Source organism: Balaenoptera ricei, chromosome 2 (genome assembly GCF_028023285.1).
Source record: "Balaenoptera ricei isolate mBalRic1 chromosome 2, mBalRic1.hap2, whole genome shotgun sequence".
Taxonomy (NCBI): Eukaryota; Metazoa; Chordata; class Mammalia; order Artiodactyla; family Balaenopteridae; genus Balaenoptera; species Balaenoptera ricei.
The window spans coordinates 132805238-132827757 of NC_082640.1; the positions used below are offsets into that span (position 1 = coordinate 132805238).

The window sequence follows — 22520 nt, forward strand, 5'->3', positions numbered from 1 at the left end:
ATAATACTTAAAGATACTATGAACTCTCTGGTTACATACTGTCAACATTACATATATTGGATAACAAATGGATATATCTTAGTCCTATGAAAGCCAAATTGGAACACAGGGTTCAAACGTTTTGGAACAATGTCCTTGCTCTCTGCTTAGGGCTGGAACTTGGTCCTCTGACCTTTCATGACCTAAAGGAATTGGCTTATGATTATTTGATTATGGAGGTTAAAAAGTCCCAAGATCTGCAGCAAGCTGACTGTCCCAGAGAGCTGATGGCATGATTTCAGCTAGAGTCTGAAGACCTAAGAACTAGAAATTTGATGATGTAAGTTCCAGCCTGAGGGCCATCAGGTTTGAGACCCAAGAGAACGAATGTTTCAGGTTGAGGCCAAAGGCAGGAAAAGACTAGAGTCCCAATTCAAGTAGTCAGGCAGGAGGAGTTTCCTCTTATTCAACATTTTCATTCTATTCAAGTCTTCAGTTGATTGGATGAAGCCCACCCGTATTTGGGAGGGCAATCTGCTTTATTCAGTCTACCAATTAAAATTAATTAATCTCATCCAGAAACATTCTCACAGATGGACATTCCCAGAATAATGTTTAACCAAGTGTCTGGGCACCCCATGGCTTAGTCAAGTAGACACATAAAATTAACCATCACAGGGATCTACTGCCTACACCAAGAAAAGAAAAGAAAATCTGAAGAGTGAGTTAAGAAAATCTGAAGACTGATGAACCATGGTTTCATCAACTGATTTTTTTTTTAATGTTAGTTGTTAGGATGACTAATACAGATAAACTTGTTATATTTAAATTCTATACTCTCAAAGAGAAATTGTACTGAACACCTGTTAAAAATGGTAAGGAAGACTTTATTCAAGAATATTATAATATGTGTCAAGATTATTGCCATAGGGGAGAAAGACTGAACTCAACTCAAGGCAAAGAGTTTTTAAGTACTGATGTGAGCTAGTGGAAAAGTCCTAGAGGACATGAGAAGGGAGGTTGTTCAATGTGAGTAGGCCATCTCTGCTAATTGGTACTTAAAGAAATTAGGTTCATACCTTCCTATAGAGACTGGGAGACAGGGACCCTATACTTCTTTGTAATTATATTTCAAAGGGATAGCTCCCAAATTCGTGAGAAAGACATTCCTAGGATGCAAAATTTGCAAGAGGCTGTGAGAAAATTTACACCTCAAAAAGGCAGAAAAGGAATTTACAATTGCAAGTTTTCCAAAGTACGTGCTCTAAGAAAAGGGAGGTCAGGGGACTATAATCTGACCAGCAGAGGCTCATCTTTGCAGGCAAACAGCTGGAAGGTGGCTGCACTCTTTCTGATTACAACATCCAGAAAGAGTCTAGCCTGCACCTGGTCCTCCATCTGAGGGGTGGTATGCAGATCTTCGTGAAGACCCTGACCGGCAAGACCATCACCCTGGAGGTGGAGTACAGTGACACCATCGAGAATGTGAAGGCCAAGATCCAGGATAAGGAAGGCATCCCCCGTGACCAGCAGAGGCTTATCTTTGCAGGCAAACAGCTGGAAGATGGCTGCACTCTTTCTGATTACAACATCCAGAAAGAGTCAACACTGCACCTGGTCCTCCGTCTGAGGGGTGGCTGTTAATTATTCAGTCTTGCATTCATGATGCCCAATGATGGCATCACTCTGCACTCTAGCCATTTGCCCCAATTTAAGATTAGAAATTATCAGTTTCAGTAATAGCTGAACCTGTTCAAAATGTTAATAAAGAAAAAAAAATGTTAATAAAGGTTTTGTTGCATGGTTAAAAAAAAAAAAAAAAAAAAGGAAGAAACCTGTATAAAGTTTAGTCAACCTGAGGGGAACATTAAGGATGCCTTGGTCAATGCCAAAACTTGAAACTCTCTAGCTTATCATTAAAAGAAAAAAATGGGGGGCTTCCTTGGTGGCGCAGTGGTTGAGAATCCGCCCGCCAAGGCAGGGGACACGGGTTCGAGCCCTGGTATGGGAAGAGCCCACATGCCGCAGAGCAACTAGGCCCGTGAACCACAATTACTGAGCCTGCACGTCTGGAGCCTGTGCTCCGCAACAAGAGAGGCCATGATAGTGAGAGGCCTGCGCACCGCGATGAAGAGTGGCCCCCGCTTGCCGCACCTGGAGAAAGCCCTCGCACAGAAACGAAGACCCAGCACAGCCAAAAATAAATAAATAATTAATTTAAAAAAAAAAAAGAAGAAAGAAAAACATGGGGGTAAAGGGATATGGTATATGATTGCTAAATGCATACATTGCAGGATTATTTGTAAAAACTAAGAATTTTTATACTTAATTCACTCATTTTTTTGCCACCAAATATTTAAAATTTGCCTGTTATGAGTCAACCAATGGTAGTATATACACTGCAGTGTGCTTTGAATATATATGAGATATTACTAATTAGCTGAAGCAAGTGATACTAGATTACTAGGTAATAACACTAAGTTTACTAGCATCCAGGAAACTGTTACAGCCACAAGCAGATGGAAGAGTGTTTAATCCACATTGAATAAAATTGACAGATAAAATGTTTACCTATTCCCTCTTGCTCTTGCTTCTTCTTCACTATTGCACTTGCTTTCCAAAAAATTTTCTCCAGAAGATCTACATACTTGATGTTAATATTTCTGTTTATATTCTTAAAGTTAGGAATAGCAGGTAAATTAAATGCATTTTGCTCTAAACAGAAGACAATATAATGCATGCTCTAGTGTGTTTTTTTTTAAACTTTAATATAGATGATGATTCTGAGAAACAAATCTAGGGACTAAATATTTTGTATTCAACAGTATATTCTATATTATACAATATCTATGCAATAGTATAATTATATATAATAACATATTAAAATTAAGTTTCTTAAAATGTTAAATAATTGTGTAAATTGTATGCTATATTTCATCTCTTTTGTATTGTCCAGAAATATCCTAGTTTATTTCTCCAATTAGCAATACTTTAGCTCATATCTTTTGACCAGCTCTAATTGTACTTCTATTCCATTTCTTTCACTGAATAATTTATTCATTTATTCAACAAATATTTATTAAACACCAAGTACATATCAGGCATTGTGATAATTACTGAAAATACATAGAGAAATTAAGTACACTCAATGAGTTCTCATTATAACTTTCAAATAATTATTGTATAATATAACAATTGCTCTAAGAGATTTTTTTTTTTTTTAATGTAATATAATCACAGAAAGCAAAGTGACTAGGCCTGAGGGAGATGGAAGTTTTCACAGAGAAAGGGATATTTGATTTAATTACTTAAGACAGAGTGGAAGCTTCTTTGTTATCTTCTGGTATCCAGTGGGGGTAAAATGCATTATAAATGCACAGTGGTAAAGGATAAGGCTTTTCCAGTTTGTGAGAGATGCTTATCAGGAGAATAAATAAGTAAGGGCTAGAAAAGATAAACTGTAAGCACAAATGTAGGCTTATATTACTAAATGTCTTATTATGGAAAAATTATTTTTTCTGATGATACAACAAAGGAATATTCAAAAAAATATATAAGATATTTTGATAAAGTAATAAATGCTCAACCTGCATATAATTCTTTTTTTTTTTTAATTTCGCGTTCTTTTATTTATTTATTTATTTATTTATGACTGTGTTGAGTCTTCGTTTCTGTGCGAGGGCTTTCTCTAGTTGCGGCAAGTGGAGACCACTCTTCATCGCGGTGCGCGGGCCTCTCACCATCGCGGCCTCTCTTGTTGCGGAGCACAGGCTCCAGACGCGCAGGCTCAGTAATTGTGGCTCATGGGCCCAGTTGCTCCGTGGCATGTGGGATCTTCCCAGACCAGGGCTCGAACCCGTGTCCCCTGCACTGGCAGGCAGATTCTCAACCACTGCGCCACCAGGGAAGCCCCTGCATATAATTCTTAAAAATACTTACTTAGGATCTCTTTTACATCAAAAATCATGGCATATTTTAATGACACTCAAGGGTAACAAAGTCCAGATAAGTTTTAAAATAGTTGGTTAAATAAATTCCAGAAATAAGCTATCACTGTTTATATCATGATTATTTTCATGTGATTACAAGATACTCATGTAAACATTGAGTGAGAAATTATCCAGCTATCCAGCTAAACCTTGTATGTGTATAAATTATGCATTTTGAACATACCTTATATACAACACATATAATATGAGCATTAACTTAATCAAAAAAATTAAGACATTTTAAAATATCTCAATGTGTAAAAACTAAAAATCTCTAGGAAAAAAATATCAATGAATCATTAAAGAGAATAATAAATAAGAGTCTCAGAAGGAGGAGAGAAGATGGCGGAAGAGTAAGACGCGGAGATCACCTTCCTTCCCACAGATACAGTAGAAATACATCTACACGTGGAACTGCTCCTACAGAACACCCACTGAACGCTGGCAGAAAACGTCAGACCTCCCAAAAGGCAAGAAACTCCCCCCGTACTTGGGTAGGGCAAAAGAAAAAAAGAAATAACAGAGACAAAAGAATAGGGACGGCACCTGCACCAGTGGGAGGGAGCTGTGAAGGAGGAAAGATTTCCACGCACTAGGAGCCCCTTCGCGGGCAGAGACTGCGGGTGGCAGAGGGGGGAAGCTTCAGAGCCACGGAGGAGAGCGCAGCCACAGGGGTGTGGAGGGCAAAGCGGAGAGATTCCCGCACTTCCCGCACGGAGGCTCGGCGCTGACCAGCACTCACCAGCCCGAGAGGCTTGTCTGCTCAGCCGCCGGGGCGGGCGGGGCTGGGAACTGAGGCTCGGGCTTCGGTCGCAGGGAGAGGACTGGGGTTGGCGGCGTGAACACAGCCTGAAGGGATTAGTGCACCACAGCTAGCCGGGAGGGAGTCCGGGAAAAAGTCTGCAGCTGCCGAAGAGGCAAGAGACTTTTTCTTCCCTGTTTCCTGGTGCGCGAGGAGAGGGGATTCAGAGCGCCGCCTAAACGAACTTCAGAGACGGGCGCGAGCCGCAGCTAACAGCGCGGATCCCATAGCAACAGGGGCGCAGAGGGAAAAACGGAGAGACTCCCGCACAGAGGCTCGGCGCCGAGCAGCGCTCACCAGCCCGAGAGGCTTGTCTGCTCCCCCGCCGGGGCGGGTGGGGCTGGGAGCGGAGGCTCGGGCTTCAGTCGGATCGCAGGGAGAGGACTGGGGTTGGCGGCGTGAACACAGCCTGAAGGGGTTAGCGCACCACAGCTGGCTGGGAGGGAGACCGGGAAAAAGTCTGCAGCTGCCGAAGAGGCAAGAGACTTTTTCTTGCCTCTTTGTTTCGCGGCGCGCAAGGAGAGGGGATTCAGAGCGCCGCCTAAACGAACTCCAGAAACAGGCGCGAGCCGCGGCTATCAGCGCGGACGCCAGAGACGGGCGTGAGACGCTGGGGCTGCTGCTGCCGCCTCCAAGAAGCCTGTGTGTGAGCACAGGTCACTCTCCACACCGCCCCTCCCGGGAGCCTGTGCAGCCCGCCACTGCCAGAGTCCCGTGATCCAGGGACAACATCCCCCGGGAGAACGCACTGCGCGCCTCAGGCTGCTGCAACGTCACGCCGGCCTCTGACGCCGCAGGCTCGCCCCGCCTCCTCTGTACCCCTCCCTCCCCGCGGCTTGGGTGAGCCAGAGTCCCCGAAGCAGCTGCTCCTTTAACCCCGTCCTGTCTGGGCGGGGAACAGACGCCCTCAGGAGACCTACACGCAGAGGCGGGTCCAAATCCAAAGCTGATCCCCAGGATCTGTGCGAACAAAGAGGAGGGGAAATTTCTCCCAGCAGCCTCAGGAGCAGCGGATTAAAGCTCCACAAACAACGTGATGTACCCTGCATCTGTTGAACACCTGAATAGACAACGAATCATCCCAAATTCAGGAGGTGGACTTTGGGAGCAGGATATATTAATTTTTCCCCTTTTCCTTTTTTTTTTGTGAGTGTATATGTATATGCTTCTGGGGGAGATTTTGTCTGTATAGCTTTGCTTTACAATAGCTTTATTTTACTTCACTATATTATAGCTTCTTTCTTTCTTTTCTTTCTTTCTTTCTTTCTTTCCTTCCTTCCTTCCTTCCTTCCTTCCTTCCTTCCTTCCTTCCTCCTTCCTTCCTTCCTTTCTTTCTTTCTTTCTTTCTATTTTTTCTCCCTTTTACTCTGAGCCGTGTGGACGAAAGGCTCTTGGTGCTTCAGCCAGGCATCAGGGCCGTACCTCGGAGGTGGGAGAGCCAACTTCAGGACACTGGTCCACAAGAGACCTCCCAGCTCCACGTAATACCAAACGGCAAAAATCTCTCAGAGATCTCCATCTCAACATCAAGACCCAGCATCACTCAATGACCAGCAAGCTACAGTGCTGAACACCCTATGCCAAACAACTAGCAAGACAGAAACACAGCCTCATCCATTAGCAGAGAGGCTGCCTAAAATCATAATAAGGCCACAGACACCCCAAAATACACCACCAGACGTGGACGTGCCCACCAGAAAGACAAGATCCAGCCTCATCCACCAGAGCTCAGGCACTAGTTCCCTCCACCAGGAAGCCTACACAACCCACTGAACCAACCTTAGCCACTGGGGACAGATACCAAAAACAACAGGAACTACAAACCTGCAACCTGTGATAAGGAGACCCCAAACACAGTAAGATAAGCAAAATGAGACGACAGAAAAACACACAGCAGATGAAGGAGCAGGGTCAAAACACACTAGACTTAACAAATGAAGAGGAAATAGGTAGTCTACCTGAAAAAGAATTCAGAATAATGATAGTAAGGATGATCCAAAATCTTGGAAATAGAATAGACAAAATGCAAGAAGCATTTAACAAGGACGTAGAAGAACTAAAGAGGAATCAAGCAATGATGAAAAACACAATAAATGAAATTAAAAATACTCTAGATGGGATCAATAGCAGAATAACTGAGGCAGAAGAAAGGATAAGTGACCTGGAAGATAAAATGGTGGAAATAACTACTGCAGAGCAGGATAAAGAAAAAAGAATGAAAAGAACTGAGGACAGTCTCAGAGACCTCTGGGACAGCATTAAACGCACCAACATTCGAATTATAGGGGTCCCAGAAGAAGAAGAGAAAAAGAAAGGGACTGAGAAAATATTTGAAGAGATTATAGTTGAAAACTTCCCTAATATGGGAAAGGAAATAGTTAATCAAGTCCTGGAAGCACAGAGAGTCCCATACAGGATAAACCCAAGGAGAAACACGCCAAGACACATATTAATCAAACTGTCAAAAATTAAATATAAGGAAAACATATTAAAGGCAGCAAGGGAAAAAAAACAAATAACACACAAGGGAATCCCCATAAGGTTAACATCTGATCTTTCAGCAGAAACTCTGCAAGCCAGAAGGGAGTGGCAGGATATACTTAAAGTCATGAAGGAGAAGAACCTACAACCAAGACTACTCTACCCAGCAAGGATCTCATTCAAATGTGATGGAGAAATTAAAACCTTTACAGACAAGCAAAAGCTGAGAGAGTTCAGCACTACCAAACCAGCTTTACAACAAATGCTAAAGGAACTTCTCTAGGCAAGAAACACAAGAGAAGGAAAACACCTACAATAACAAACCCAAAACATTTAAGAAAATGGGAATAGGAACATACATATCGATAATTACCTTGAATGTAAATGGATTAAATGCTCCCACCAAAAGACACAGGCTGGCTGAATGGATACAAAAACAAGACCCATATATATGCTGTCTACAAGAGACCCACTTCAGACCTAGAGACACATACAGACTGAAAGTGAGGGGATGGAAAAAGATATTCCATGCAAATGGAAATCAAAAGAAAGCTGGAGTAGCAATTCTCATATCAGACAAAATAGACTTTAAAATAAAGACTATCACAAGAGACAAAGAAGGACACTATATAATGATCAAGGGATCGATCCAAGAGGAAGGTATAACAATTGTAAATATTTATGCACCCAACATAGGAGCACCTCAATACATAAGGCAAGTACTAACAGCCATAAAAGGGGAAATCGACAGCAACACAATCATAGTAGGGGACTTTAACACCCCACTTTCACCAATGGACAGATCATCCAAAATGAAAATAAATAAGGAAACACAAGCTTTAAATGATACATTAAACAAGATGGACGTAATTGATATTTATAGGACATTCCACCCAAAAACAACAGAATACACATTTTTCTCAAGTGCTCATGGAACATTCTCCAGGATAGATCATATCTTGGGTCACAAATCAAACCTTGGTAAATTTAAGAAAATTGAAATCGTATCAAGTATCTTTTCCGACCACAACGCTATGAGACTAGATATCAATTACAGGAAAAGATCTGTAAAAAATACAAACACATGGAGGCTACACAATACATTACTTAATAATGAAGTGATTACTGAAGAAATCAAAGGGGAAATCAAAAAATACCTAGAAATAAATGACAATGGAGATACGACGACCCAAAACCTATGGGACGCAGCAAAAGCAGTGCTAAGAGGGAAGTTTATAGCAATACAAGCCTACCTCAAGAAACAGGAAACATCTCGAATAAACAACCTAACCTTGCACCTAAAGCAATTAGAGAAAGAAGAACAAAAAAACCCCAAAGCCAGCAGAAGGAAAGAAATTATAAAGATCAGGTCAGAAATAAATGAAAAAGAAATGAAGGAAACAATAGCAAAAATCAATGAAACTAAAAGCTGGTTCTTTGAGAAGATAAACAAAATTGATAAACCATTAGCCAGACTCATCAAGAGAAAAAGGGAGAAGACTCAGATCAATAGAATTAGAAATGAAAAAGGAGAAATAACCACTGACACTGCAGAAATACAAAAGATCATGAGAGATTACTACAAGCAACTCTATGCCAATAAAATGGACAACCTGGAAGAAATGGACAGATTCTTAGAAATGCACAAACTGCCGAGACTGAACCAGGAAGAAATAGAAAATATGAACAGACCAATCACAAGCACTGAAATTGAAACTGTGATTAAAAACCTTCCAACAAACAAAAGCCCAGGACCAGATGGCTTCACAGGTGAATTCTATCAAACATTTAGAGAAGAGCTAACACCTATCCTTCTCAAACTCTTCCAAAATATTGCAGAGGGAGGAACACTCCCAAACTCATTCTACGAGGCCACCATCACCCTGATACCAAAACCAGACAAAGATGTCACAAAGAAAGAAAACTACAGGCCAATATCACTGATGAACATAGATGCAAAAATCCTCAACAAAATACTAGCAAACAGAATCCAACAGCACATTAAAAGGATCATACACCATGATCAAGTGGGGTTTATCCCAGGAATGCAAGGATTCTTCAATATACGCAAATCAATCAATGTGATACACCATATTAACAAATTGAAGGAGAAAAACCATATGATCATCTCAATAGATGCAGAGAAAGCTTTCGACAAAATTCAACACCCATTTATGATAAAAGCCCTGCAGAAAGTAGGCATAGAGGGAACTTTCCTCAACATAATAAAGGCCATATATGACAAACCCACAGCCAACATTGTCCTCAATGGTGAAAAACTGAAACCATTTCCACTAAGATCAGGAACAAGACAAGGTTGCCCACTCTCACCACTATTATTCAACATAGTTTTGGAAGTGTTAGCCACAGCAATCAGAGAAGACAAAGAAATAAAAGGAATCCAAATCGGAAAAGAAGAAGTAAAGCTGTCACTATTTGCAGATGACATGATACTATACATAGAGAATCCTAAAGAGGCTACCAGAAAACTCCTAGAGCTAATCAATGAATTTGGTAAAGTAGCAGGATACAAAATTAATGCACAGAAATCCCTTGCATTTCTATACACTAATGACGAAAAATCTGAAAGTGAAATTAAGAAAACACTCCCGTTTACCATTGCAACAAAAAGAATAAAATATCTAGGAATAAACCTACCTAAGGAGACAAAAGACCTGTATGCAGAAAATTATAAGACACTGATGAAAGAAATTAAAGATGATACAAATAGATGGAGAGATATACCATGTTCCTGGATTGGAAGAATCAACATTGTGAAAATGACTCTACTACCCAAAGCAATCTACAGATTCAATGCAATCCCTATCAAACTACCACTGGCATTTTTCACAGAACTAGAACAAAAAATTTCACAATTTGTATGGAAACACAAAAGACCCCGAATAGCCAAAGCAATCTTGAGAACGAAAAATGGAGCTGGGGGAATCAGGCTCCCTGACTTCAGACTATACTACAAAGCTTCAGTAATCAAGACAGTTTGGTACTGGCACAAAAACAGAAATATAGATCAATGGAACAGGATAGAAAGCCCAGAGATAAACCCACACACATATGGTCACCTTATCTTTGATAAAGGAGGCAAGCATATACAGTGGAGAAAAGACAGCCTCTTCAATAAGTGGTGCTGGGAAAATTGGACAGGTACATGTAAAAGTATGAAATTAGAACACTCCCTGACACCATGCACAAAAATAAACTCCAAATGGATTAAAGACCTAAGTGTAAGGCCAGACACTATCAAACTCTTAGAGGAAAACATAGGCAGAACACTCTATGACATACATCACAGCAAGATTCTTTTTGACCCAACTCCCAGAGAAATGGAAATAAGAACACAAATAAACAAATGGGACCTAATGAAACTTAAAAGCTTTTGCACAGCAAAGGAAACCATAAACAAGACCAAAAGACAACCCTCAGAATGGGAGAAAATATTTGCAAATGAAGCAACTGACAAAGGATTAATCTCCAAGATTTACAAGCAGCTCATGCAGCTCAATAACAAAAAAACGAACAACCCAATCCAAAAATGGGCAGAAGACCTAAATAGACATTTCTCCAAAGAAGATATACAGATGGCCTACAGACACATGAAAGAATGCTCAACATCATTAATCATTAGAGAAATGCAAATCAAAACTACAATGAGATATCATCTCACACCGGTCAGAATGACCATCATCAAAAAATCTAGAAACAATAAATGCTGGAGAGGGTGTGGAGGAAAGGGAACACTCTTGCACTGTTGGTGGGAATGTAAATTGATACAGCCACTATGGAGAACAGTATGGAGGTTCCTTAAAAAACTACAAATAGAACTACCATACGACCCAGCAATCCCACTACTGGGCATATACCCTGAGAAAACCATAGGTCAAAAAGTATCATGTACCACAATGTTCATTGCAGCTCTATTTACAATAGCCAGGACCTGGAAGCAACCTAAATGTCCATCGACAGACGAATGGATAAAGAAGATGTGGCACATATATACAATGGAATATTACTCAGCCATAAAAAGAAATGAAATGGAGGTATTTGTAATGAGGTGGATGGAGTTAGAGTCTGTCATACAGAGTGAAGTAAGTCAGAAAGAGAAAAACAAATACAGTATGCTAACACATATATACGGAATCTAAGGAAAAAAAAAAAAAAAGGCCATGAAGAACCTAGTGGCAAGACGGGAATAAAGACACAGACCTACTAGAGAATGGACTTGAGGATATGGGGAGGGGGTGGGGTGAGATGTGACAGGGTAAGAGAGTGTCATGGACATATATACACTATCAAATGTAAAATAGATAGCTAGTGGGAAGCAGCCGCATAGCACAGGGAGATCAGCTCGGTGCTTTGTGACCACCTAGAGGGGTGGGATGGGGAGGGTGGGAGGGAGGGAGATGCAAGAGGGAAGAGAAATGGGAACATATTGTATATGTATAACTGATTCACTTTGTTATAAAGCAGAAGCTAACACACTATTGTAAGGCAATTATACTTCAATAAAGATGTTTAAAAAAAAAAAAAAAGTAGTTAAATGTTTGCCTGGGGATGGAAGGAATGAGGGGAGTAGGAAGGGGTTGCAGAAGGGCATGAGGAAACTTTTGGGGGTGATGGATGTGTTCACTATCTTAATTAGGCTGATGGCTTCATGGGCAGACATATATCAAACCTATGAAACTGTACACTGTAAGTGCAGTTTATTTTATGTTACTTCTACTTCATTAAAGGTTTTAAAACATTAAAAAAAAAAAAAAAAAGAGTCTCAAATCTAAATGAAAATTGTTGACTATAAATGGAAACATAAAACAATAAATAGAAAAGCAATGAGAAATGAGAAGGGAATAAACAAATAGAAACATCAGATCAAAAAATCATCAAGCATTAATCAAAGTGGAAAAGCATGCTACAAAATATGCATTCCAACTGTTATCTCTACAAAGCAAAATATTGACAACAATAAACACTTTGAATATATACAATACTAAATCATTCATAACTATTAAAATCTGTTAGAATATATGATACACTGGCTACATGTAGTTATTCTATTATATAATGGAAGAATTGTGAAAGTTGTAGTATTTTTGTTTTCATTTAAATAGAACTTTGGCAAAACTATGTGAATTCATAGAGTTGTTAATACCAGTGAAATGGAATATGTCTCTGAAACTTCAGGAAAAAAAAAATCCCAGTAAACAGTCCTAACTTCAAACATCTGAGTTTTGCAGTGTAAAGGAATAATTTCATTCAAACATTAAATCATAATTTAGAAATGTACAAGACTATTCATACATTTATCATATTTCAATAAGATAATGCATTCACATAGGAATGGGGTAATCTACTCCCTCAGTTAAATAGTGCCTGCTTTAAAAATTATCAAATTTAAAATTTTATTTTATGGGTCAATAAAGTTCATACACTAGATAAGGTATAATTAAGAAAATAAGACATAAATGGCATACTAATAGCCATCATTTAGTTTATAAAATCCTTTTGACAGTTGTCAAGATGTTAGTTAAAATTAAAAATCATTCATCAGCTTAACTTATCATGACTTTATCAATTTAGTTTTCCAGGCTATTAAAGGCACATTTCTCTTGTACTAAATTTTTCTGCACTAAGACTACTGGTTACTAATTTAAAGAGCATTGAGATAATCATTGCTTAGATTTTAATTAGATAATACGTTAGACTGGTTATTGCAGTGAGTATCCAGCCAACAGCACATATAATAAAACAGTTGTGGTAGTGGTAAATATATACAACACTATATAATTATGCATATATAATATATAGGTATATGTGTACTATATAATAGTATAATAACATATATTAATATTATATAACATAATATTTGTGGTATATGCACACATATATATTACCATTACTAATTACAATAATAATAATGATCTCATAAATAATAGCTTAATACATACCTTATTATAGTATTCTTTTGCATTGTATTATTTTATATTAACATATAAAATAATTTTAATACTAATAATAATAATAACAGTAATGAACAAACATGTTATCAGGGATGAAGACAAAGTCTGCTCTTAATAACAGAAACTCTGAAATCACTCCAATGTGAGCTAAATCTCCAATTTTGGGGCCTTGGTGCAGAAGAGATTTTTTTAAGTGTCTCTGATTTTCCAACAAGAAACCACAAAGAAAGGTAAAGTAGCTTCTATATTGTGAATCATAAAATATTATTATGGTTTCCTCTTTTGGAAATCAAACAACTCTCCAAGAGTGAGTATATTTTCATTTTAAATGCTCTCAAAATTATCAATAGCTTTGCACTCACAAATATGATCTGACAGAAAAGTTTTGATTTCCAATATTATTAAATTGTTCCCCCTAAGTAATGAAAATGAACAGAACCAATAAAAAGAGTCTCATTCTTTTAAATGAGGCATGAGTAGAGAATAAACCAGGAAGAAACAATCCACCACCACTTCTGGAACAGCCATAAAAGAGCAGGACCACTTGCAAAGAGCCAACATCTCATGGATGGGAAGTGAGGAGAACGGCATAACAGGGATGATGTGCCGTCAGGGCTGGGACTTCTGGAGAACACACTGTCCTTCAGATGATGCTCTGAGCCTCTTAAGAATACCTATAGGAGCTGGTTAAGTGGCCCAAAATAAAAGCCCTAAAGCAACTAATTGATGACCATCATATCCTATCAGCACCTTTCTAAGGAAGATGCCCAGATTGTAAGAAATACTTTCCCAGGACCAAGGATAGAAGCAAAGGAGTATGAGCAATTGGTATCACTTTTCTCTTTTTCATTTTTATCCATAATGCCCAAATTAGTAGGCCTCTTTTTTCTCTGTAGGGTTTGGTGTATGAAGAGTGTACAATTTATTGAAAACATCTTGGGAGACTGGATAAATATATAATTGGTTCTCTTAAATCAATTAAAATTATATTGAATCTGTTCTACAGTAGCTTGTACAAGCTAATTAACATTTCCAATCTCAGTTTCTTCAGGTGTGACACGGGCATATAAATTATATTTACTCCATGGGGTCATTATGAGGATTCAATGCTATAAAGCTGAAGTCAGCAACCTTTTTTTCATGAAAAGCCAGACAGTAAATATTTTCTACTGTGTGGGCTGTATAGATCCAATCTCAGCTCCTCGATGCTGCTGTTGTAGCATGAAAGTAGCTACAGACAATATGTAAAAGAATGCGGGTGGCTGTGTTTCAATAATACTTTATTTATAAAAGCAGGCAGCAGCTTAGATGTGGATTATAGAGCATAGTTTGCTGACTCCTGCTATAATGCTTGAAAAATATTTACCACAGATCTTGTAACATGACACAACACTGTCATCGAAAGTTATTATTATTATTGGATCCTAATTTAATATATCTATTTAATTTCAATAATAGTAGTTAATGGTAATTGAAAGCTCACTCTTTATTTATTCAACAAATATTTAAAGAATGTCTCTCATAAGTAAGTCACTGTGTCAGGTTATTTACATACTATCTAGTCTATTGGGTGTAGTCCATAAAGGCAGGCATCCCAGAGCAGAGAGAAGTTAAGAAGTGTAGGGAATGGATCAGAGGGACAAAAGGACATTAGCAGATATATATTATATTAATTAATCATCATTAAAACACTTAACTTGAATACTAGGCTTCTCCTTTTCTCAAGCAGAAATTGAGGCCAAAAGAAATATTGTGCAGAAAGCCACCTAACTACTAAATAACTATTATTTGAACTCAGAGTCTTCAGAAAATACAGCCCATGTTCTTATTCTTCTGCCTCTATGCTCTGCTGCCTGCTTTGAAATATGGATAAGATCTCAGAAATGCTGAACTCAAGAATCTCAGTATCTCATGTAACTCTATGAAGGTTAAACTAGGCATATGGTTGAGCATTATCTGGGGACCCTTGAGGAGGCAGAAAAAATAGAGCCAATTAACTGAGTGGCTCAGAGTGGCTGACTGAATTCATATGTCTATTTCCTAATATGTCCTCAAATTATTTGAACTGCTAGAATATTTATTTTTAAAAAAGAATTAATTTCTATTTCCAACAACTTGGTAAAATATGTAATAAAAAACATTCTCAGTTTAAAAAAATACAAATGAGGTGTTAAAATTTAAAATACCATCTCAAAACATGAATAAGGAAAACAACTAGAGGACAGAGGAGATAAAGAAGCAAGATTACAAAGAGAAAAGAGAATAGACACCCAAGCAGCTATTTTCTGTGAGGGAATCTTCTAAATATAGTTTAGAGTTTGGGTTTTAATTGACCTCAAGAGCATGGAAAGTAGGAGATAAAGCTTGGGGCTACTACAAGCACAAAAAGTATATAAATATAGTTTATAACTTCAAAATTAGTAAAGGTAAAAAATGGATTGAAGCAAAGCAAAACACAGTTAAAAATCAAAAGAAATCAAGAAAGTATTAGATTGAAAAAGAAGTATTATAGACCAAACAGGAAAAAAAACCCAAAAATTAAGACAATGGTATATAAGCTATTCATGTACTGATGGAAAATTTATGAAAACTAGCTATGATCAGGGCATTAAAAATAGAACCAAAGAATTTAGAAGTTAATAATAAAAATGTGACTAAAATATGCAATGGATTTAGAAATATGTATATTTTATAAAACACCTCAATTTTGAGTAATCTATGGATTAAGCAAGACATTGTAATGAAAATTATAAAATCTATAGAACAAAATCATAATGAAAATACTACCTAATAAAACCTGGTATATAGCTGAAGTGAAGTTTTAGAAGTAAATGTATATAAAGTTTAAAAACAGGCATGGATAGTGGTTTTATTTTGCGTCTGGGATTGGAAATCCTGAGGTGTTAGTAGTGCTCTATTTCTTTGTCTGGGTACTGTTTACATTGGTATTTTTACTTTGTGTACAGCTGTGCGTTTAGGATTTCCACACATTTCCATATGTGAACAAGCAAAAAGCTTAAAAAAGAAGAAGAAAATCTCAAGGATAGCCAAGTTAGCCCTGAAGATAAATCAGGAAGAGGATTTGTTCTACAAGATACTAAGATAATATGAATATACAAATAATAACAATGTGATATTTGCACATTGGCACAGAGACAAATAGACAGATGCAATAGAAGAGAGAACACAACTCCATACGTATTGAAACCTGAAATTTGATAAATTGACTTGCATTATACATTATACAAAAGCATCAATTCTGGATGAATTAAGGTCTTAAGTATAGAAGCCAACACTAAAAGCTTTAAAGAAAATGTAGAATAGTTTCAGTCATTTTAGGGTACAAAGAGAAACTTAAGTAGGATTCCAAAAATCATAAACAATTAAGGAAAATAAATTAGCAAAGTCAACTGCATTAAACTTAAGAACATCTGTTTATTAAAAGATACCATTCCATGAGTAAAAAGATAAGCCACATGCTGAAAAAAAACTTTGTAGCACATATAACTGATAAAACACTAGTAACTGGAATATATAAAGAACTCCTATGAATCAATTAACAATAAACTCAAAAGGCTACAACAAACATTTGATACAAGAGGAAAAAACAACAGGTTAATAAATGTATGAAAATATCCACAACCTAATCACAATTTAGAGAAATGCACATTAAAACTACAATGAGATTCAATCTCACACCATTCCAATTGTCAAAAATTAAATATATGTAATACATTTAATATACTTACATTAATATTATTGAATATTTTATATAAATATTACATGTGTATGTAAATCTCCCTAATAAGTAGTGGTGAAATGTGGATCAATAGGAACACTCACGTAGTGCTGGTTGAAATATAAATTTGTCTAACCAGTTGAGAAAACAATTTGAGATTACTTACTGAAGTTTGAATATGACAATCTTCTATGACCCTGAAACTCTTCTCCTACTCCTTCTCCTTCTCCATGCACATTAAAGGATGGAGATATACAGATGTAGATATAGATGTAGATGTAGCTATAGATATAGATATAAACTCATACATAAGACCAGAATTTGGACAGTAAGAAGAGGTGTGTGTGTGTGTTTGTGTGTGTATCCGGACAGGGGGTGGGGTGAAAATAACAAACTCAAAGCATGGAGTTAAATGGAACTCAAGATACAGAGGGAAGAAATTCCTACCTGCCTTTCTCTCTTAGCCCTCCTAAAAAACTTGTAGTAAGGCAGTCAGCTTTATACTTCCCAAATAGTAGTACAGAGCATCCTTCTTTGGGGGAAAAAAAAAAGAAGAAAAGAACTAAAAATACTGACAGATTGAATATATATGTTTATATAAATACAATTAAAATTTATTATTTAAAATTAATGAAATTTGACTACTCATTGTTAAAAACACAAAAACAAAGAGTATTAATTTACACCACCCCAAACCTGAGTCTTTAGAGCTCTTCTCTATCAATTCTTCTGTTGATCACACCTATTTCCTCTAATGACTCTCATGCAATCACCGTCTCCACTGGACCAGACCATGTACCCTAGCTACTTGCTTACAACTCCAAACTTGATAAATCCATTCAAACTTAACAAGTCAACAGAACTCTCGATTCTACAAATCTCTAATCACAACTTGTTCTTCCTTCCGGGGTCCCTAACTTTGTATATGACACTATCATTCTCCCTTTGCTCAGGCCCCCAAACCTGTAGCCCTATTTGATTCCTGTCTTTCTTTCACACAACATGTCAGCAAATTCTTTGTACATCAAAAGATACTTCATAGCATCTTCTCCGAGGTTCCTGACCTAGTCCAAGCTATCATCCTCTTTGATCTTGACTACGCACTTCCAAACTTGCAGCCAAGCATTACCTCTTGCATCCCGTACATCAATTATCCATACAACAGCCAGAATGCACTTTTAAAATATATATTTAACTAAGTCACTGCTCTGCCAAAAACCCTTTAATGGTTTCTCACTTCACCCGGAGTAAAACCCAAAGGTTTTACAAAAGTCTTCAAGGGCTCATTACACCTGGGCCCTGGCAACCTCTCCTATGACACCTTCTGCCATTTTTGTCTTTGCTCCTTTTGCCTCCTTACTGTTTCTCTAACACACACTAAGGCTTTAACTTAGAGACTGGAGGTTTTGCTATTCCTGCTGCCTAAGCACACTTATCCACATTGTACCCATACAGCTCTCTTCTTCACTTTATTATTGCCTCTGTTCACGTGTTATCTCATCCGAAAAGACTTCCCTACCTGAGATTCATTATTAGCATCCATTTTCCCCCACTATCCCTTTCACTCATTCATTTATTCCTTATTCATTTAAAAAATTCAAATAAAATTTGAACATCTATGGTAAATCAGTCCCACTTTTAGGCATCAAGAACATGATACAACCAATCAGATATAAATTTGGAAGGATATGTGCCCGATGTCATTTCTGGAATTCAATATCAACAACAGGAAAATTCCTTTGATATGTTTAATTTAATTTTGGAAAAGCAAAGTAGAAAAACACACGCGCACAAAGATAAAGGGCATGAAAATATGTAAAGAAGCCAAGTTGCCACAATGCCTCTGCTGTGGCCTCATTATGCCTGCAATATTTCACCAATCAGTGATTTAGGGAAGTCCATCCTCACTCTCACATCTCCTAAAACATGTTTCATTAGGTGGCTACCTTTATTTTTTTAATTCTAAACCTGACAAGTAAGATCCCATTCTACTTTTCACAATTGTGAAATTGCTCTCCCCAGATATATTCTTCACTATTAAATTAAGCAGCCCTCCATTAGTAAAACTGATTCTCAAGCATAATTACTCAAGAGGGAAGAGAGTAGGAAATAAGGAGAGACTTAACATCACTTTCATTTCCTGAGGCAAGTGATCAGAAATCAATATGACTGAGCCTTTTTTCCTACAAACACTCACCAAAGTAAAAATAAGGCAAGACAAATTAAGTTTAAAAGTAAGTGTTTCCCTTTCTGTCTCTTAGAAACATATTCTGCACCTGCAAAGGAAAATGCCTCACAAACAATACAATTTGACTGATATATGTTTATTTTGTGGAGTATAAATATATATGATCTACCAATAACAAATCTCTAAAGTAGTCAAAGGTGAAAATTGGAGAATGGAAGAAGTATTGTATTTCATTATAAATAAAGTAAAAACAACACAAATGTCCACTATCATTGAAAAGAAATATGAAAGGATTAATAATCATTCTTATAATCAGTCTTGTATTTATATTTATTTACTCACCTAATCTTTACTGAGCCTGTATAATGCAACTAGTGACTTGTTGATATAATTATTAAATAGTTTTAAAATTGATTCTTAAAATTTCAAGTTTTATTCCTCAAGTTATGCATTCATTCTCAGGATTTCTTAAAAAATGAGTAAAACAACTTATTTTGACTATTTCCTAACAGAGTCAGGGAAACTATAATACCATAAAAGAACAATATGAGGCAGATATATGAGAAATTTAAGCAAAACAAACAAAAAATCTTGACATCTAGATAACTGAAGCAAAAGTGGTTCCTTTTTAATTTTATGTAAATCATTTAGACTTGATTATCTTAATTCCCTTCTTTTTAGCAAAAACTTGCCATGTACAAAAATTGAGTTATATAATCATTTTGTTCGTTTGATAAATGGAGACAAACAACTTAGTCTAAAAAGAGTACATTCACTTGTCTCTGAGGCAGGTCCCCTCTAATTGTGCGAGCCAGACAAATCTCTACTTCACTCTGTTTTAGAATATGTTTTTCAGAACGATCGTTCCGCCTTCCAGTCCTGTGCAAGGAGCCTGCTACATAAAACAATACTACAGGGAGGTGTCATCAAGAGCTGGATCTACCTAGTATTTCTACATGGACAAAAACACTACACACTCCAAGGAGTTGTTGACAATTTTTTAACGAAGAGTAGGCAATAAGACAGAACTATAGAATATAGGCAATAAAACTTCATCCAAGTCTTCTACAGTTTATGATATGTGAAAAGATCTAGCACAGTTTACCGGCTTCCTAGATCCAACTTCTCTTACCAGTCCATTCAGAGATAAAGACATGGGTGTCATAATGATGGAGTATGGAGTAGAGCAAAAACCAAAGATGTTAATTGCCTAACTAGATTTTTGTTATTCTTTCTGCTCAAGCAAGAACACTTCATTTCATTACACTCAGGCTAAGTGCAATGATTTAAGCTTTTGCTTTTCATTAAGTGACAGATATTAGAAAAGAGAGTGTGCATTTAATTGTATCGTTATATTCTCCCTGTTGTATATCTAAGATGTAATCATGGAAAATTTGAAACTAATAACATACTCAAAGTCTTAAAATAACTTGTAATGACAGATGATACTTCTTACTCCTGAACGAGTATAAATGAGGAATACATGAATACATGATGTGCTTTATAATCTCATGCTGTTTCCCTAACCTATTGTAACTCCAGTAGCCTTAAGTAAAAGTAAGTCATGATGCTTTTTATGTTGACATAAAAAGCTTCTCACTCAAATGAAGCATGCCTACCTCAGATTTAACTATCAGACTAGGGTGCTATAACTCCTAAATGATGAAAACTGTTAGTGTTTACAACAGTTAAGTGCCAAAATCAATAGATGCATATTAAATTGCAACAAGTGGCTAGGGTAAATTACAATTGTGGCCATATGCTGTGGAACTTTTCTCATGGTTCAGAGTAAGCAGTTAATTGAATCAATAAGAAAAGCCAAGGGATTACAGTTAAATTTAGCAGGTAATTACTTATTACCTCACTTTAATACTATATAGCTAAGTAAATAAATACATTTTAAACTATATTATTTAAAACTTTTAGTAAGCAAATAAAAATTTTTGGAGAAACATTTCCATTTCAAATTGTTGATAAGAGTTTTTAAATGTCCATGGCAGAATCAGGAATTAGCATGCTCTATTCCTGACCAGGTGATCAAGTTCTAGTCTACACATGAAAGCATAATCTGAAAGTAGGAAGAAAGTCATCTGTGTACAATTCTAGGATCTCTTAGCAAGGCAACTAACAAATCATTTAGCAGTAAAAGGTATAGTGTTCTGTAGTAAATGATTTTATTTCTTTCACTAAAATTAGACCTTAGACTACATAAAGCCATATGAACAAATATGTTACTATTTAACTTCTCTGTCTATAACACTTCTATGCCAATAAATATTACTGTTTTGATAACTTATGGTTATATAAACCAAAGAATTGAAGAGAAAGGAGAAAAAAATCCCTCAATACTTGACCCGCTCTCCTGTTTCTGTTAACAGGCTGTTGTCCCAAAATCATACCCCGGCCCCTCCCCAGAATGGAAAATAACTGTTCTTATCTGAAGGAGGAAGTTGCAAAAGAAAACGAGAACTGGTTAGAATGCTAGGCCCAAGATGGCAAAAGACCTGACCTCCAGTGGACCTTGAGCCTCATTGTATGCTCATTGTAATACAGTAGCATACTAAGTGACACACCCACCAGCATCATGACATTTGACAGTTGCCATGGCAACAGCAAGAGGAACCCAAACAAGGACTGAAAAGGAGTGTTGCCTCAGTTCTGGGTCCAAACCACACCCGTTCTCGGATAAGTCATGAATATTCCTCCCTCTCTTCACTCAATTTCCTCCCTTTTACCTCCACCTTCCTATATATATGGTGTTTCAGCCCTAATCAGGTTGAGACATTGATATTTGAACTAAGTTCCAGCTTCTCCACTCTTTGGCCATTGAATAAAGCTTGTGCTGTTCCAGTCTCAGCATCGGGTTTTGTTATTTTTTGGCTGTGCTTATCTGAATTGGTCTCCTGGACCTCAGTGCAGGTCCAGGAGACCAATTCGGTCACAATTCTAGAGCCAGAGGTATTTTCTAGCTTTCATCATTCACTACAATGAGATTTATTAACATAATACAATTATCTATGAGCGATTTTCAACATATATTGACCATATATGTGTTATATTATGCTAAACACTGAATAAGTATTCTTATTTGTCACATTAATATTTTAAGACATCTACTACTATTATTCTCATTTTCCAAATGAGGAAGGTGAAAATTAAAAAAATAAAGTACAGGCATACCTTGGAGATATTGTGGATTTGGTTCCAGACCACTGCAATAAAATGGATATCACAATAAAGTGAGTCACACAACTTTTTTGGTTTCCCAGTGCATCTAAAAGTTATGTTTACACTGTGCATCTAAAAGTTATGTTTACACTATACTGTAGTCTATTAAGTGTGCAATGGCATTATGTCTAAAAAAATGTAC

General features: G+C 37.1%; 1 protein-coding gene across 1 annotated transcript; it reads left to right on the forward strand.

The window, feature by feature from the left end:
* The first annotated feature begins 1279 nt into the window (after nt 1–1279).
* On the forward strand, nt 1280–1681 carry LOC132360601 (ubiquitin-like). The gene has a single exon (XM_059915682.1). It carries the CDS (start codon nt 1390–1392, stop codon nt 1621–1623), a length of 234 nt encoding a protein of 77 aa, XP_059771665.1. The 5' UTR covers nt 1280–1389; the 3' UTR covers nt 1624–1681.
* Nucleotides 1682–22520: the final 20839 nt, after the last annotated feature.